At 47.8% G+C, this 14040-nt stretch overlaps 3 protein-coding genes across 3 annotated transcripts; 2 read left to right on the plus strand and 1 right to left on the minus strand.

Annotated features, from left to right (window-relative positions):
• Positions 1 to 26: 26 nt before the first annotated feature.
• On the plus strand, positions 27 to 1505 carry KY384_003697 (uncharacterized protein; the record flags this gene model as incomplete). Its single annotated transcript, XM_044812210.1, has 5 exons — positions 27 to 375; positions 915 to 1009; positions 1066 to 1089; positions 1146 to 1270; positions 1331 to 1505. 5 exons carry the CDS (start codon positions 27 to 29, stop codon positions 1503 to 1505), a joined length of 768 nt encoding a protein of 255 aa, XP_044671343.1.
• A 2003-nt stretch (positions 1506 to 3508) lies between these two features.
• KY384_003698 (uncharacterized protein) lies at positions 3509 to 7240 on the minus strand (the record flags this gene model as incomplete). Its single annotated transcript, XM_044812211.1, has 1 exon — positions 3509 to 7240. One exon carries the CDS (start codon positions 7238 to 7240, stop codon positions 3509 to 3511), a length of 3732 nt encoding a protein of 1243 aa, XP_044671344.1.
• Positions 7241 to 7689: 449 nt separating this feature from the next.
• On the plus strand, positions 7690 to 10996 carry KY384_003699 (uncharacterized protein; the record flags this gene model as incomplete). The annotated part of the gene is made up of 9 exons (XM_044812212.1): positions 7690 to 7759; positions 7818 to 7960; positions 8011 to 8178; positions 8236 to 8406; positions 8466 to 9790; positions 9844 to 9926; positions 9973 to 10276; positions 10323 to 10502; positions 10732 to 10996. The coding sequence occupies 9 exons, from the start codon at positions 7690 to 7692 to the stop codon at positions 10994 to 10996; spliced, it is 2709 nt and encodes a 902-aa protein (XP_044671345.1).
• Positions 10997 to 14040: the final 3044 nt, after the last annotated feature.

Below are 14040 nucleotides of genomic sequence, written 5' to 3' on the forward strand. Positions count from 1 at the left end.
CACTATTGGCTGTTGACTAATTGATGATGCCTGCTATTACCCCTGGTCGTATCTGCCTTACCCTTACCGGCCTCGCGACCGCAATTGGGCCTTATGTGGCAGATTGGAATAAGACTCACGTGAAGAATCCCAAGTGGCCCCCGCACGCGAAATTTCACAATGGGCAAACAATGTCGACCGGTCTCTGCCTTGGTCTTTTGACCATCTATTACACATGGCAGCCCTATACCGCCGCTACTGCATTTTCTTTACGAACGGCCGCAATCTTCGGAAGCCTCTACGGCGCAACTGCGCTCAGTGGCATTCTCTACCCGGGCGCTCTGGCCATTGATCCAGAATTCGGCGAAGGCTTTCCCCAGGGTCCTTTGTTTTTGGGTATGGCAGGACTGCCATGGCTTGGATATTTGCTGGAGATGCGCCGATTGCGGATATGATAATGGAAGAAATCAACAGTCTACAACGTTGGATACAAGACGCAAGGTCTTGGCATATTGATTCCAGCGAACGAAGCTACCTTGGATAGGTGCTGAACGTAGTATTATGAGAAGGATGTCGCTTGGATAACATATGATTTGAATTGTCAGCCATTTTCAAAGCATTTTCCAAGCATTTTTCATAACGTCCTGAGTAGGCCGGATAGAATACGTACTGAGTAGAGTAGTCAGGCAGTTCCGGAAGCACCGTGCGGGGTTCAAATGCTTAAAAGCTCGGCAAAGATGCGGGCGGGTTCTCCCGCAAGTGCCCTCTCAGGGCATCTGCCCGCACCAAGAACAATTCCACCATACGACATCAGCCAACATTTACTGGAGATGGCAGAACACCACCTCACCTCAAATATCTCGCAAGACCTCGTTTGGGAGATATGCCGTGAGCGATGTTCATAGTGTATGATTGTCAGAAGCTGATGGGAGCAGGAAACAACAACTCCTACCTGGTCAAGCGCAAATCCGGCGGTGGGTCTCGCTTCTCACGAGACCCTCTTAATTTGATGAATAAGGAGTCTCGAAAGGTATAGATAGAGCCTGCACTTCTGTTTTCATTGATGGAGCTAATTGACCGTGGTAGTACGCAGGATTTGTGAACAACAAGGTAACCGCCCCAATACCAGCCGGCCTATGCTGAAGACTAACTGGTCACTCGCCAAGGCTGTCGGCCTCCACCCTACCGAGAAGGGAGGTGTCAAATTGGTGACTAAGAAAACGAAACACCCCAATCGTCCTGCCGCAAATAGGAATGAGATTACGTGGGCCGAGAATACGTCTGGACCAAAGTTAGTCTCGAGAGAAGAAGGTGTTTCTGGCCCAGTGAGAGACTGACAACTTTGTTTAAGGATCTATAAAGGGGTAGTCAATCATACTGCGAAACAAGGATACAGAGCAGATTTGAGACAAGAAGTCGTTGCCCGAGCAAGTGCCATCAAAGAATCACAAAGGCCAAAGAAGGAGAATCCCGAGCCCAAACTGCGCGGTCCAAAAGCAAAGAAGTCGGAAGAAAAGACCACATGAGAAGTGCTACTGGGATGTATTTTCTACACCTACCAAGGCATGACAGAGGGCGCTTGTGCGTCAGCACAAGAAGCGATCTAGGTATGCTTGCATTCGCTCAAGATGAGGCGGCAACCATTTCATATAACCCTAGCTCCTCTAAGGCAGTCTCTGGAGCATAGCAAACTCGATCAATAAGCTGTATATCTTAAATGTCATCCTTTTATTTTCTTTATTTTCTGCAAACGCGATTTCCCAGCAGCTTAGATTAATGAGGTAAAGCATGAGAGCGCCACAAACGAGGCCATCCACCAAAGGTCCGTCCTCAGTGCACTTCCAACGCTTTTGCCTTTCGTCCTGCCAGTCTGAGATTCTGTTGCCTTTGGTTCCCCGACCTTGACTGTGCTGTTAGCAATTGATGTGCTGTTTGTCCTCTTCGGTGGGCCAATATTTGCACCATAGGGCTCACAATTGCCCTTGGGTGCTGTTGGACATTCATTCGCTAAGCAAATAGACTGCAGTTGCGGACTCTGCGTCTGATCAATGACAGTGGGCACAGCACACTTGAATGCGAAGGCCTGTGAAAGTCTATCTACCACACTTTCCATGTCTTTCGAAGAGACGCCGTATGACTTCGCCGACAGCATGACCTGTGAAACGAAGTAGCCTATCTGCGCCGAGTTGAGATCCATGAATCTGTCAGCGTCTGTCAGCAGGGAGGAATGCGTCGCTCAGCATCGATTGGATGAGCTCACTGATGAACCTTGGTTTGGCTGCTTTCACCCTGGTACGCTGGAAACCCGTCTTTGCCTAGATTTGAGCATCCTAGGAGGACTCCAAAATAAGAGTAGAGATTGCTGATGAGTTTGCTGTCACTGTAAGCAAAAGGAATGGAGTCCGGTGGCCTTCCCGACGTACTACTGCGCTGACCCTTCGCCTTTCGCAGGTTTGTTTTGCATCAATGGTGCTGCACCTCCGTCGTCCAAGAAATTGATGGCGACAGCCCTGCCGGCTCGATTGGTCGAGTTCAATCCGCCGGTGAAATACGGAAGGAGATCGACCTTGGTTTTATTGAACTCTCCAGGAGATAGAATACCAGTGACTGTGATACCGACAGTCTTTGCGTGGGTTTCATTGTGGCTCCCAATAATCGCTGTATTCACAACAGACTTCACTAACTCTAGACGTTCGGTTTTGGAATTAGCATTGCTAGAGATCGAAGAACAAGCGGTCAATGAGTCGTTATTCATTGACGATCTGACCAGGAGGATGATCGAATGTATGATCTTCACGTAGGTACGGGACTTCCAAACGTACGGTATTGATTGGCACCGCTGTTTTCTCCCAAAAGCGACTGTGTATATTTATCACATATCGTTCCATTCCCCAAGGCCTGTGCAGAAGCAGCTATGAAGGCGACAAGCAAGAAGGCTGCGATTTGAAAATTCATTTTGACGTAGTGAAGGAACGTGCTCCTGCTAGGATCAAGCTGGAAAGGAATCAAAATGGAAGGATGTCAAAGAGACGAGAGAACCACGCAGCTAGGAACTCAGGGCTCATGATAAATTGAAACTATGTTCCGTTTGCATCAAACGTGTAGGTCCAGATGAAAGCGCGTTGCCCACGTGCTGGAAAAATATTTGACAAAGGAAAATACTAAAAACAAAGGTCCCTCCTCTGACTTGACGCACGGGATTACCTTTCTAAGGCTATGCTCACGGCACAAATGGTTTGATCTGAGGAGGCATTAGTGCATCGCTGCGTTGATTCTATCGAAGGTATATCACGGGACATGAAGTGTCCATACATTCCCAGATGTGAACACTTTCTAGTAGCTCTGTCTAGCACACACTTTTGCCCAACTTTTCAAATCACTTTTATGGATCATGGTACATTGCAGATACTGGAACTCTTTTAAGACGCCTCGCTAAAGGGTGTGGGTTTAATCAATGCTCTTGCTTTTTTTGTGTCCTCCGGGCCAAGCTGCAAGCCTTGTCGAACAACTGCGACCAAAAGATAGACATCTATTTTGTCCAACGTGTGAAATCCAAGCTAGATGCAAGTTTGTTCGCTTCCGCAATGCCGCCGAAAGCCACGTTGCCAGACCAGGTGCCCCCTTCAGTATATGTGGCGGGTTCAGCTTCTGCCACCTGAGGATAGTCGACATTCGCAGAAGCGTTCGCATTCGCATATCTATCTCTGAGTTTGAGAATCTGCTGCAATCGAAAACGCCAACAAGACGTGTATTCGCCCAGATTGCGATGCCAGACCTGGCAGAAAACTGAAGCAGTAATGGCCAACTGACGAACGAGAGACGGGAGGGCGCCGGCAGAGACCACCTTGGTGTTTGTCGCTGGTGAAAACGGCGGATATGATTCGGATGTGAGGGTTTGTACGTGGAAATAACCGTATTCTTCAGTATCAGAACATTCGCGGTCGTTGGACTTGTCCAAAATAGACGGCTTCTTAATCCTAGACACACCTCGTTTCTTCGACGGAGCCTCGGGAGTTATTACTATACTCACGCTGTTGAAATCAGAGGGGAAAATGCCGGGCCTGTATGAAACGCCAGAATCGTTGAAAATGATCTTTACGTGATCATTGCCCACGTGGGACTTCTTCCTCGCATACCCCTCGTCATCGGGATCATCAGGCATTATGGTGGGAACGTGAAAGACTATCTCGCTAACCCGATCTCGCCACGCATAAGTATGGGTCCCGTCGCTCCCATACTGCCGATCTAGACCTTGGGTATTGAATTTTGCGTTTTTGAGCGAAACTCTGAACCCAAGCTTTGAAAGGAATGCGTCGAATGATTCGCTACCCTGCCTGTTGCCTAAAATTTCGCCTTCTTGGGTCTGACCGATATCTACATATATGACGGCAGCTTTATGGCCATCCACGGTCTCGGTGGCATCGAATAGTCTTATTACCCGATTAGTCATGTCGTCGTCACTAGGTAGTGGTATTGGCTGCATGGGCGTGGGTATAGGCGAGACGGTGGAGAACATTTGGAGCATTAGGTGGTTGGGGTATTGATCAAAGAGCGCCCCACTGGTCTCCACTACTTGATGTGCAGGTCTCTCTTCTGTGTTATGATAGTAGACTGCATAAGTTGTTCCCGAGGCTTGACGCTTGGTGAATTGGGAAATTTTAGGTTTGCCAGTGTCTTCGTCGCACACGACCTCAATGGCAACAACGCTTAAACCCAATAACCACATTCCTCTAATGATATTCCGGTTTGGATCAGCAGTTTGAAGCGCAGAATAAGTCTCTCCAAGATCAGAGTACGTTGTTCGATGCATCATATCAAGGAAGACAAGACTCTGTTGCTCCATCTCCTCCTTCCCTCCCGCCACTTTGAGCGCTAATTCTTGAGCGATCCAGGCGACATGTCGAGCGCGTTCATGAACATCTAGAGCCAGAAACCAGAATATCATAGTTTGATAGGCTATTGTGAAGACGTATTCGTAGACCCTGCGTTCCACGAACGGCACCAGCGGTTGTTTGTGATACTTGAAACCTTCGCCTGAACTTCCGCTGGTACGGCTGCCTAGAGTCTTGTTGACGGTGTTATTAGCGGAGCCGCCTTTTCGGTGCTCACGAGAATACTGGAGGTATCGTATGCATATGCCAAAGATTTTCTGGTGAAGGCTGAAGTTAGATCTGTCATATGCATCAGGCAGTCGTGCCAATGCCGCAAGAAACTCGAGTATGTCTGTGGCAAACTCAGACTGAGTAATTCGTTTCTGCATCATTTCAACAATCATAGTCAAATGATTCTCAATGATGTTGGGTATTTCATAGCAACATATCGTAAGGGCTTGCATAGCGAATTTCCCAACTCGATCCCATTTCTCAATCCCTATTCTGATTGTGGAAACTGCACGATTCCACTGACGGAGTCCAATGAAATCCCGATACCCCAGTAAAGTAATCAATGCGTCATACAGGCAAAGTGCAACATCTCCTCTGCGAACTCCGGTCCTTTCTGGGGGCTCGAGGAAAGTGTTGTCGCTCAGTATTTCGTTGAGTAGATCATGCAGCTCCGAGATTTGCTTTGCCTGACCTTGAAATAAAGAACAATTGCGAAGCTGGGATGGTAAATGCACTAAGATGTAACTGTATATTTCCCAGTCTCTGGATGTTTTGATCTCATCAATCACTATCTTCAACCATCGTCCGATATTAATATAACTCGTATCGTCTTCATTACTTGCATTACTTTGCAGCAGAAGGACCGGGCTTGGTATCTCAGTTGGACAGGCAAATTCATCTTCATACACCCAAAGTTTCTCTTCTGCTCTGAGGAAGCCAGTCTGATTGCCGGGAGGTCTTGCCGCAGAGCGAGAGCTGGACTGTCCATAAGTGTTTGATTTTCGAGATCGACTGCCTGTGGATGATGTTGATGTAGAGTCTGAGGCTACTTTTTGATCAGAACTTAATGATGGCATGTGAATAGGGACATTTGCGATTTTGATTCGATGCAAGATTGCAGCATTGTCCTCGCTCTCTGTATCTCTGGTTACACGCACGCCATAATCTAAGTCGCAGCGAACCCTCACGAGAAGCTTCATCACGGCTAGCTTGACATTTGGTAATCTTGCAACAGCCGCAATTTGAACGCAAATATTATAGACTGCGACAGCTCGCCGAGCCGAGACTTGGAATATCTCTAAGAAAATGTCTACCACGCCCTCAGCAAAAGACAGGCAAAGGTCCGTCTCTTCTCCTGATCTGGGGGGGTCGCTCTTTATCACATCGAGAAACGAGTGGAGCAGTCGTTGAAAAATGGTATCGTTGGCTGCGAGTATAACTTCTTGTCTTCTGAATCTCAGTAACACAGCGAGCGTTTTATCAGCTTCTGCTCTAAACTTGTACCTTTCCTCCCGAGCTACACCACACAGTATGTGTAAGCATTGTTGGAGACTGTTTGCCGGCATCTGTACATGGACCACGCAATCTGAAGAAAGCTGCAGAAGACCTATCATTATCGCATTGCCTGTTGTCTTTCCCAAAAAGTCACTTATCATGGCAGTGAGGCTCGTCGCGCGACGAAAGTCTAGTACTTGACCGCCAATCTTGATCATGCCACTCAGTATTGTCAAAGCTTTCAGAAGCGCCTTTTCCTCCTCCGGACGTTTTCTCGTTGCACCGTCTGCTGATTCAGACATTGCATTCGGGTTGACATGCTGAATATGACGAGCTTTTTCTCCTTGTGTGAACAGGCTATTAAAGCGATCTACAATATGAGTGGCCATGTTGGCCTGGAGGTCTTCCGCCAGAGATTCTTGTTCGGCCAGTCGACCAAGCGCAGAAATCTGAGCGTACGCCAGAGTATCATCCACAGGAATCGTGATCAAATCGAAGAGCTGTATTTGCAACTGTTGGGAAATGGGAATCGAGGCTAACGCTTGGAAGAGCCAGAAGACGACACGCCTGGCCTCGAGGTCGGCACTTGAAGCAGCCATATCACGAACATTCTCAAGAAGGGCCAAAGATTCCACCTCGGAATAAGGTCGCACTTCGTCTGCAATGACCCGTACTGCCTTTATTCTCTCTAGCCAAGGAACGCTCATGCTGAGCTCGGTTTCACAACGTACTTTCCACTTAGCGGCGGTATACCGGTCACTCTGCGGCCCGGCTACATTCATGTTGAGCTGAGATAGCTCTGCTGTTGCGTCGATGTTGCCTTCATGATGATGAGAGCCGGATAACGCTGCTGCAGCATTTGCTCTGGCATCGTCTGGTGCCATGTGGTCGCCAAACGTACGAACGGAGAAAGACTTTTCGTCGGAACATAGGCGAGTCCTTCTCTGATCTAGCGCTACCCATGGATACTGCTCAAAGAGAATAGCGTCTGAGACGGCGATGCATTTCTCATCAATGCAGACGCCTGGACGTCACCACGCTATGTAGTGAGGAGCACGGTACAACACAAGAAGGCCGCGAATCACGCAAAACAGGTGAAACGTTGAGTCAGAGCACGCCATCTAGGCGTCCTATTTTGTCGAGATAACCACATTCGCCCGAGGCTCGACACGCCGTCCATATATTAGATCAAGGAACTCCCCCACTGCCCGCTGGGGAGACCAAAGCGGGAGCGGAACCCCGCCGCTGTTTGCTTTCTAACTTTCTACAGCATCACGACGAAAAAAGCTATCTTGTACATCTTTGCCGGCCTTGAAGTGGACCATTTGCTCATATGGCTCTGGACCTTCAGCAACTATCAAAGGCACTGGAGGCTAGCTTAGATCCCACTAAGAACAAGCAAGGTTTGTTCATCTACCCAGTCTTTAGGTTGTTCTGTCTACCTGCTAAAGATTTATCCAGCTGAGATCGCGCTCCTACAAGAAGAGAAAAAGCCCAAATTTGCCCTATCACTCCTCCAAATCGTCGCGACAGGCACATCCGGTGATACTGCTCGGCTTGCAAGCGCTCTCTATTTCAAAAACCTGATCAAGAGGCGTTGGGTAGTAGGTTCACACTCCGCGAGATCGACGTAGAGCATACTAAGGCTTTCTAGGATGAGAATGGGAAACACAAACTTCCCCAGAATGAAGTAATTGCCATCAAAAGCGAGCTTATTGGGCTTATGATATCCGTACCGCCAAATGTTCAAAACCAGCTTGGTGACGCTATCAGCGTCATAGCGGATAGTGATTTCTGGGAAAGATGGGATACTCTAGTTGATGTACGAGGCCGCGAATATTGATGTCGACCTACTCGAGGCAATATTGATCCATCACAGGACCTGGCTTCGCGCCTCACGCTTGATAACTCACAACAGAACAACGGTGTTTTACAAGTCGCACATTCTATTTTCAAGCGATGGAGGCCACTTTATCGCTCTGACCCTCTATTCATCGAGATCAATCACGTGCTTGGCAAATTTGGCACTCCATTTTTATCCTTGATTGAAGTACGTTCGGACCCTGAGTCCCTACAAAGAGGAGGCTAACGTGAGTCCTTGGTTTTCAGTCGACAGACCGCCTCATTTCGCAAAGTCAGAATGAGCAGAAGACATTGAGGGAGCTTTTTACCACTCTCAATCTCATTGTCAAAGTATTCTACGATTTATCGGTACAGGATCTGCCTCCGATATTCGAAGATAATCTGGCGGCTGTAACAACATTTCTGCACAAGTATTTGGTGTATGAGAATAAGCTTCTAGATACGAATGATGACACTGAAGCTGGGCCTTTGCAGCTTGTGAAGGCCAGCATACTGGAGTTGTTGGAAATGTGGGTACAGAAATATGAGGATGCTTTTGGCCAACACGTAGCCCCTTTCATCGAAAGCTCTTGGAATCTGCTTACCACGGTTGGCATTGAAGTTAAAATGGATATCCTTGTCAGTAAAGCTCTACAATTTTTGACTGCCGTTACCCACAGTGCAGAACATGCCCAAGCCTTCAACAACCAGAACACCCTTGGGCAAGTCGTCGAAGGTGTGATTCTACCGAACCTCAACCTGCGGGATTCAGATGTGGAGTTATTTGAAGATGAACCTATCGAGTTCATTCGGAGGGATCTCGAAGGATCCGACAGTGATACACGAAGAAGATCCGCTATAAACTTCCTGAGACAGCTAATGGCGAAATTCGAGGCCTTAGTTGGGGTTGTTGCTCTTCGATACATAGATCATTACCTGTCTGAATATGATCAGGACAGATCTTCCAATTGGAAGTCGAAGGACACTGCTGTCTACTTGTACTCTGCAGTCGCTGCCAAAGGGGCCATCACTGCAAGCCAAGGAGTCACGAGTATTCATGACTTTGCCAATGTTGTGGACTTCTTTCAAAGGAATATCGCGACTGAGTTGGTAGCCGATCAGGGCACTCCTTCGATTTTGAAAGTTGATGCAATCAAGTACCTTTATACCTTCCGTGGCCAGATCACCGCAGGCCAATGGCAAGAAGCGTTCCCTCTCCTGGTCAAACACCTTGGGTCATCGGAATACGTTGTATACACATATGCAGCCATTGCGCTTGAACGCACCATGGCGTTGAGCAATGTTTCAAAACAGCCAGTGATTGGCCGAAGCGACGTTGAGGGACTTGCCCCTCAATTGTTAGAGCATCTGTTTGGACTGATAGAGAGAGATTCGCAGCCAGCAAAATTGCAGGAAAATGAGTTCCTGATGCGATGCATAATGAGAGTCCTGATCGTTATCAAAGAGGGCATGCTTCCAAGCGTCGAGACAATCCTTCTGCACCTCATAAAAATTATTCAGGTCAGCTGTCAAAACCCAAGCAACCCAAAGTTCAACTACTACCTCTTTGAGGCGGTTGGAGCGCTCATACGGTAAGCTAGTTTTCCTAGATAACGAGCGCCAGTTCCCAAGCTGATTATCCTAGATATTCTGCTTCCACACTGCCCGACAAACTCGAAACAGATCTTTATAGCCCGTTCGCAACAGTCTTGCAAAATGACGTGCAAGGTGTGTCTCACCCCGTTCACTTGGTATTATCTGCTTATCAGAACAGAATTTGTCCCATATGTTTTTCAGCTTTTCGCTGCATTGCTTGAGGCCAATCCCTCGGGCTCCCTGTCAGAATACTATCAATCTCTCATCCCACCAATCCTCAATCCCACACCGTGGTCGTCAAAGGGCAACGTGCCAGCCTTGGTAAGACTGGTGACTGCCATCATTCCTCGAGGTGCCAATGTCATGGTACAAAACAACCAATTGGATACACTGCTAGGGATCTTTCAGCGTCTAGTCTCGACAAAAACCAATGAGACATACGGCTTTGATATGTTAGAATCTATCATCAGTTATATTCCACAGTGAGCACTCACCCTTCTCTGAGACCCACACGCTAATGATCAGCAGATCTGCACTGCAGCAATACTATGTCATCATACTGCAAGTTCTTCTCACGAGGCTCCAGAGCTCTCGGACTGATACCTTTGCCACCCGTTTTGTGCGGCTCTATCATTTCATCTCTGCCAAGGATGACACTGGTCTTGGTGCCGACTTCTTCATCAGTGTAGCCGATCAAGTCCAAGCTGAGTACGTCTTCCACTATCATGTCAATGAGGGTATTCCTAACGACGTTCAAGTGTTTTCGTGCCGCTGTATCTTAACATAATACTACCAGATACACAGAAAATCCTTCGACCACTTGATCGGAAGACCGCTGTCATATCACTAACAAAAACTCTGACCGATTCTTCTGCATTTGCGGGAAAATATAAAAAGGGTTGGGCGTACACCTGTGAAGCCTTGTTGAAGCTTCTAGAGAACCCCCTGTGCCTACAACATCAGATGATGTTATCGTTGAACAGGATCCTGAAGACATGAGCTTCGGTGTCGGCTTCACTCAATTGACAACAATAAGACGCCCTGTCCGAGATCAATGGCCGGAGATAGGTGATGTAAAGGCGTGGGTCAGCGAATATCTAAAGGCTGCTGATAGGCGACATAACGGTACCATTTCAACTAATGCACGAGAACGGTTGTCAGCGGAAGTAGCCACGGCATTTGCAGTCTACTTGCAGAATTGAGGAGAATTTTATAAGTCAAATTCTTCGGGGCATTGAAGACAGGGAAAGGTGGAAAGATGGCACCTAATGACTGATCGCAATATGTGACTTGTCAATATGCCCCGTCAAGTCTCTTAAACGCATTGAGCATTTCATCTGGAGTTGCCGACTATGAATGCAAGGATCTCACGGCAGGGTCGAGTATGAAAACAGTCCAAAGCGCCGAGTTAGCTTGTCCTTAAAAAATGAGGCATGGCACCCGAAAACTCCAGGCTCAACCAGTCTTAGCTTTTTAGGTGGTGCAATAGAAGTGAGTGGTGGTGAATCTGCAAGGAAGGGTCCGCACAACTAACAGCATTCGATCCACCACTGACCGTTCTGGTAACTATGCGGCCGCATGCGAGTAGAAAACAAGGACAACAAGGAGAAGAGGGGTAGAAAATGATATATTCAATTCTGATCTGCATCTGCTGCTCTTAACCCCTTGTACATAGGTCCTCTACCTTTCCAATGGCACGTCGTTGAAGTAGGGACATTCTCGACTGCTTCCGTAGGCAAGTTCATGAGCCGCTCTGGATGATTGTATGGTTGAGGGGCTTCATAAAGATGGATTTGGACTGCAATTTGTTACGCTTGCAAGCTTCCTGCTTGGAGAAAGACCTCGAGCGGATCAAAACCACCATCTGCAAGTCACCGCATGAAGAGTTGCTGGTTTCGGCTAACAGGCCCCTCCTGCAATTGATCATATATCCTGAATGTTCACGTTTTTAAAAAGCTGCAGAGTAAGATGACATAGATGCATGACCAAAAGCTGAAACCCAATTCTTACAGCTTTAGCGATCAGGTCGTCACACGCCTTGCCTGTGCCAATTCGAACAAGCAAAATTTGACACTTGCTATTCACAGTCATCGCATCAAATGCGACCCCCAGCATTTCACTGAAATACGCCGACAGGTTTCCGTGAGACCCACCCCACGTTGTATTCCCAATCACGGCCTTTTTCGGATTTTCAAGTCTGCGCTGCTTTGCGTATAGGCATGTCGTCGAGATGCAATCGCGTCAATTCTGCGTCTCTTCTCCCATGCGGTCGGTGTCGATCTAGAACTATCGCTGTCACCTTTACCGTCCGTCAAAAGCCATAATCCCTACCGTGGACCATATCTCGATGAGTCACTACATCCCATTCGTCCACTCTACGACCAGTCTTCATCGGCTTCGTGGCACTACCAATCATTATTGCCTTTATTCTATGTCTATCGCTAGGGAGCAACTCCTCTCCGTAAGGCGGAATCGCGGCTAAGTGTCTGTATAGGCGGGGTAGGACGACGAGGCAGCTGCAGATGATACCCAAAGAGAGCTCGGGGTATACGGCGATGGCACTTCGAAGCTTTACGTAAGAATAATCGGGGCTCGAAAGGAGAAAAATTGCTGACACAAGGCAGCAAATACTGGAATTGATTGCGCAAGGAGAAGCTTAGCGATCCACTCACAGGCAGTGTATAATTGTTGAAAAATAGCGGATTAGTACGGGCAAGTGAAGGCAGGACTTACAGACCACCGGTAAAGAAGATTGTAGAAACGTCCAATCTCCGAGCCCTAGGCATGGGTAAATGCCATATCCGCCATAGCGGAACGAAAAACGTTGCCAAATCTGAGCACACGTTGAAAGCTGCAGAGGCAATATGAAGTTCATATACATTAAGGCACTTTCCTGGAACCCGAGGACTCCATATGTTTTGGCGTGGATTGCAAGCAAAGATCGAAATGAAGGTAGGTGTATATAATGCAGAAGATCGTATTCATTGCGTTGAGCGTTTGCAACAGCCAGTAAAAGCGGTCTGGGATTCACCCGAACCAACGACTTTGGACTCAATGGCATTAAGTGTGGCTGACCCAGCCTAGTCCATGTGTCAGGGACCACTGAGAAAAATGATCTGGTATAGACACACGAAGCCAAGAAGGCACGTATCTTTTCGCATTTTAGCTACAGACATGCACTCAAGGATTCTCTCATGCATACAGTCTTCCCATGTGACCTGTTTAGTAATACGGATCATGGCCGTAAGCCAATGAAACTACCGGCAATCCCAAACGATAACCACGCCGAGATGATGTGGTAGGGGCTAAGCGTGAAAGGATCTTGGAAGTCTGGTTGGATGCCTGGCGGAGGAGGTAAAGCCGGATCAGTAGGGACAACCAAAACAGTCGTAAGAGTCGTCAACATGATAATATGACTAGAGGCCAAGCAACATCTGTACGTGAGTAGGAATAGCTGGATTGTTATCAATGGGCGAGTGGAGCGATAGATAATCGACGCTGCTGCATAATGCCAAGATCATCTTGTTGCGAGTATTAGAAGCCTTTGCACAGCCCTCACCATCCGTTTCAACCTTGCTCCCGCTCTTATCACTAAGACAAGTGAAATGACATCAAAATGGAGAGCAAAGGCTGGCGCAAGGTAGCCATAGCCGCATGCCGCGCGAGACAATCGAGTGGTGCAGTGGTGCTCTAGTCGATGGCCGCGTAGATTAGCATTCACTCCAGGAAATCAAGCTTCTAGGTCGAACGACACAGTGGTAGACCCTTGAACTAAGCAACCAGCGGTTTGGAGATGTGAGCGATGTGCACGCTTGTCGTGTGGGAAAGCAAAGTGAAACGCAGGAAGATGCCCACAACCTACGTTCATCGAATTCATGCAGCTTAAGTCCAACAAAAGGTGCGCCATTTTGGTCATTAAAACGCACCAATAAAGAACGTTTTTGGGGAAGGGGACGGTAGGTCGACGATGCCTCCAAGGATAGTGAATCTTCAACAAGGACTTGCTTTGATCTTGTTAAGTGTGAGATGCCGCACTGAGCACCTATACTTTGACTGGCCAAAGGTGTTGCTCGAAATTGTGGTCGGATCTTCCACTGGCGACCTAGATGACCTACTAGATCCATATCTCCTGCTAGCCTTTGCCTTCCCACCATATCCAAGGTATAGCCATTTCCTTACCATATACGTTCAGACGGTCCAGTAACAGGCTCAGCCTGCGAAGTACGCAGGCGACAGTAGAATGTCG

The sequence above is a fragment of the Bacidia gigantensis genome, assembly GCF_019456465.1.
Source record: "Bacidia gigantensis strain McMullin 20006 chromosome Unknown contig_180, whole genome shotgun sequence".
Taxonomy (NCBI): domain Eukaryota; kingdom Fungi; phylum Ascomycota; class Lecanoromycetes; order Lecanorales; family Ramalinaceae; genus Bacidia; species Bacidia gigantensis.